Genomic DNA, 3,253 nt, shown 5'->3' with positions numbered 1-3,253 from the left:
ATGCATTAGTAGTTGAGTTAGTGGTTAGTTGCTAGTTAGTGGTTAGTTGCTAGGCATGCTGGCCAATAGCGTAGATAGTGGAACACGAGGCTAGCTCGTGACTGCATTGGTTGGTTATAAATACCCATGTAATTATGTTCAGTTTATGAAGTGAAAAAACAGAAAACAGCATGCGCTGTTCCGGTGCCACAAAGTTCCTGTGTCGAGTGATTTTTTTCTTGATTAATTTGCTGTGGTTCCTAACATCTGGTATCAGAGCTATGTCTAGTGAAGGAGTGTATACGCCACTGAGTCGCCGCAGTAGTGGCAGCGGCAACGGCGTCGGCAGCAGCCACGACAACAATGGTGGCCAGGAGATCATCGTGCAGAGGGTGCTGAAGGGGACGGCGGGCTCGGTGGTCTACCCCATGTTGACGCGCAGCAACTACACCGACTGGGCTCTCGTCATGTGCGTGAACCTCCAGGCCTAAGGTTTTGGCCGGCTATCAACCCCGGCGACACGGAGTACCAGGAGGACCGGATGGCACTCTCGGCCATCCTCCGCGCCGTGCCGTCGGAGATGTTGTCAACTGTGGCGGTGAAGGGTACGGCGAAGGAGGCGTGGGAGTCAGTGAAAATCATGCGCATTGGTGTTGCGCGTGTGCGGGAGGCAAAGGCGCAAACTTTGCGCAACGTGTTCAAGTTGATCCGCATGAAGGAAAGTGAGAGCGTGGATGACTTCTCAATGAGGCTGAACGGCATCGGCAACAATCTTCGCATGCTTGGCGAACCTTTGGAGGAGAAGGTGGTGCAAAAATTTCTTCGTGTTGTTCCCTCTAAGTTCGTGCAGGTGGCCATTGCAATCGAGCAGTTGCTTGATTTGAAGGCCATGTCCATTAAACAGGTAACAGGACATCTTTGGACTGTGGAGGAGAGGAAGAGGCCTAGTGACAACGATGGTGATGGTGAAGGTGGCCGCTCTCGTCACGGAGGAAGAGTGGGTGGCACGGAGGAGGAACCACAAGAAGAATGGCACCTTTGACAAAGCAAAGGTCCGTTGTTACAACTGCCAGGAGTATGGCCACTATTCCTGGGAGAAGAAGTGCAAGAAGAACCATGCGACGCATCTCGCCATCGCGGACGCCGACGACGAGCCCACGCTGCTTTGAAGCCCAACAAGGGGATCTCAAATAAAGCCAACAAAATTAAGGGGGTGATTGTTAGAAATTAATCTTGTTGTTTATTAGTTTCAGCATGTTTATTTGTGTTGGGTCGCTGAAGAGCTAATTAGATGGATGTGCTGCATGGCTTAGTGACTAGAGTGATTGGCAGTGAGTAGTGTGCCGATCATTGTGCCACAAGATGAGAGAACATATTGCTAGATAGTTAGCCATGCATGTACGTGCTGCACACCTCCAGAGTAGTAGGTGATTAGTTTGCATGCATGTACTAATTATTGACTAAGTTGTGTGCACGTATGTGTGCATGCATTAGTAGTTGAGTTAGTGGTTAGTTGCTAGTTAGTGGTTAGTTGCCTGGCATGCTGGCCAGTAGCGTAGATAGTGGAACACGAGGCTAGCTCGTGACTGCATTGGTTGGTTATAAATACCCATATAATTATTTGCAGTTTATGAAGTGAAAAAACAGAAAACGGCACACGCTGTTCCGGTGGCACAAAGTTCCTGTGTCGAGTGATTTTTTTCTTGATTAATTTGATTTGGTTCCTAACATCGGCCACAACGCGATGACGGCGATGATGACCACACTGCAACGGCGAGGGCGGATGATGGCCTGCGAATGGTGTCGACGCGGTGGGCGATTGCACGCGTGCGGCAAGTGGACGCGGATGCGGCGCGGGCAGAGCAATGGCGTGGAGGGATGCTCGCGCGCGAGCGCGAGGCGCGGCCAGTGCGACGAGGCAGCGGGCGAGGTGATGCGATGCGGTGAGGTGCGGCCGCGTGGCCGGATTGCGGCGGGGACGTGGCGAGGCACGGTGCGGTCGAGGTGCGGCGGCCGAGCGGTGGGCCCGACTCGCCTCATCTCGGCTCGGGCGCCAGAGGATGGAGATGATCGTGATAGGTGGGGTCCACCTGTCGGTGACCGGGAGAGAGGGAGGAAAAGTGGACCTCGTGCGCGAGGGAGTTGGGCCGCAGCTTTGACTTGGCCCGGAGCGAGAGAGAAAGGAGGGAGGCGGGAGTGAGCGGGCTGAGAGATGGGCCAGCCCACGCGGGAGAGGGTAGCAGGCCGAGGGGAGAGTGAGGAAAAAGGGGATGGGTCGAAGCGGAGTGGGCCGACGGCCTGCTTGGCTGGGAGGGGAGGAAAGGAAAACAGAGAAAGAAGAGAGAAAAAGGGAGAAAGAAAGGAAGAAAAACAAAAAAGTGAAAGGAAAAGGAAATGGAGGGAAGGAAAAGAAGGGAAAAAGAAAAAAAGGAACGAGGGAAATAGAAAAAGATTTTGCCTCCAATTTTTGCCTATTGTTATTAAGTTTATTTGAGCAAATTTTATTGACTGAAGTTCAAATTTAAATCATGTTAAATCCATTGAAATGCTTTCGGGACATTTTAGAACGATATGAAAAGCTTCCAATAAATTTAATTAAATTTATAAACTATTTTCTCTTGAACTTTAATTAACAAATTAATTTTAATGCATTATTTAACTATTTCTTTGCTAGAGTAAAACTCAGGGCATGACACCAAAGTTACCCCATGTTACGATAGGGTCAAGCCAACCTCAAATTCATCAGGTTATTAAAGGTTCGAGTAATCCCAGTGAATCTATTAGTTCGCTGCATAACCGCGGGCATAGCTATTCGAAAAGTTTTACTCCGATTAGAGGTGTACAACTTTACCCACAAGACATGCCTCCCACAGCATATTACCATGCCCAACATATCACCACGATACCTCAGTAAGGAAACTATGATAAAATCTTTCACCTAACCCTCCCTAATCAGTCACACCACACTTAAGGTTGCGCCCCCTCCTTAATTACCATGGGTGTAACTTTGTTAACGCCGGATTTTGGTAAAAAATCACCATTACAGATGGAAATGAGGTTAACGATCGAATCGGACAAGAAAAGGCTAAGCGGCTAGGGACAGGAGGTTGAGAACGGCATGGATGCAGCCAATAGAGTCCGGGTCGGATAGGAATTGGAGTCCGATTGGTCCCGAAGCTTGGAGATAGATTTGGTATTAATCGCGAGTCCATGTATATTAGTTAGCTTCTATCTTAGAGTTTGTTTAGGATTTTTGTATTCAATTATAGTCTGA

At 49.2% G+C, this 3,253-nt stretch overlaps 1 protein-coding gene across 1 annotated transcript; it reads left to right on the top strand.

The window, feature by feature from the left end:
• The first annotated feature begins 512 nt into the window (after positions 1–512).
• On the top strand, positions 513–1,922 carry LOC107304079. The gene is made up of 2 exons (XM_015836432.2): positions 513–784; positions 884–1,922. Exons 1-2 carry the CDS (start codon positions 521–523, stop codon positions 1,019–1,021), a joined length of 402 nt encoding a protein of 133 aa, XP_015691918.1. The 5' UTR covers positions 513–520; the 3' UTR covers positions 1,022–1,922.
• Positions 1,923–3,253: the final 1,331 nt, after the last annotated feature.

Source organism: Oryza brachyantha, chromosome 4, assembly GCF_000231095.2.
Source record: "Oryza brachyantha chromosome 4, ObraRS2, whole genome shotgun sequence".
Classification (NCBI taxonomy): domain Eukaryota; kingdom Viridiplantae; phylum Streptophyta; class Magnoliopsida; order Poales; family Poaceae; genus Oryza; species Oryza brachyantha.
The sequence above is the reverse complement of the archived record's forward strand: the minus strand, read 5'-3'. Positions and strand labels throughout refer to the sequence as shown.

Excerpts from the sequence above, each read along its gene's own strand:
- LOC107304079 (XM_015836432.2), top strand. The coding sequence starts at position 521 with ATGGCACTCTCGGCCATCCTCCGCGCCGTGCCGTCGGAGATGTTGTCA. Across the intron at positions 785-883 it reads GCGAACCTTTGGAGGAGAAG|GTAACAGGACATCTTTGGAC; the intron begins GTGGTGCAAAAA and ends TCCATTAAACAG.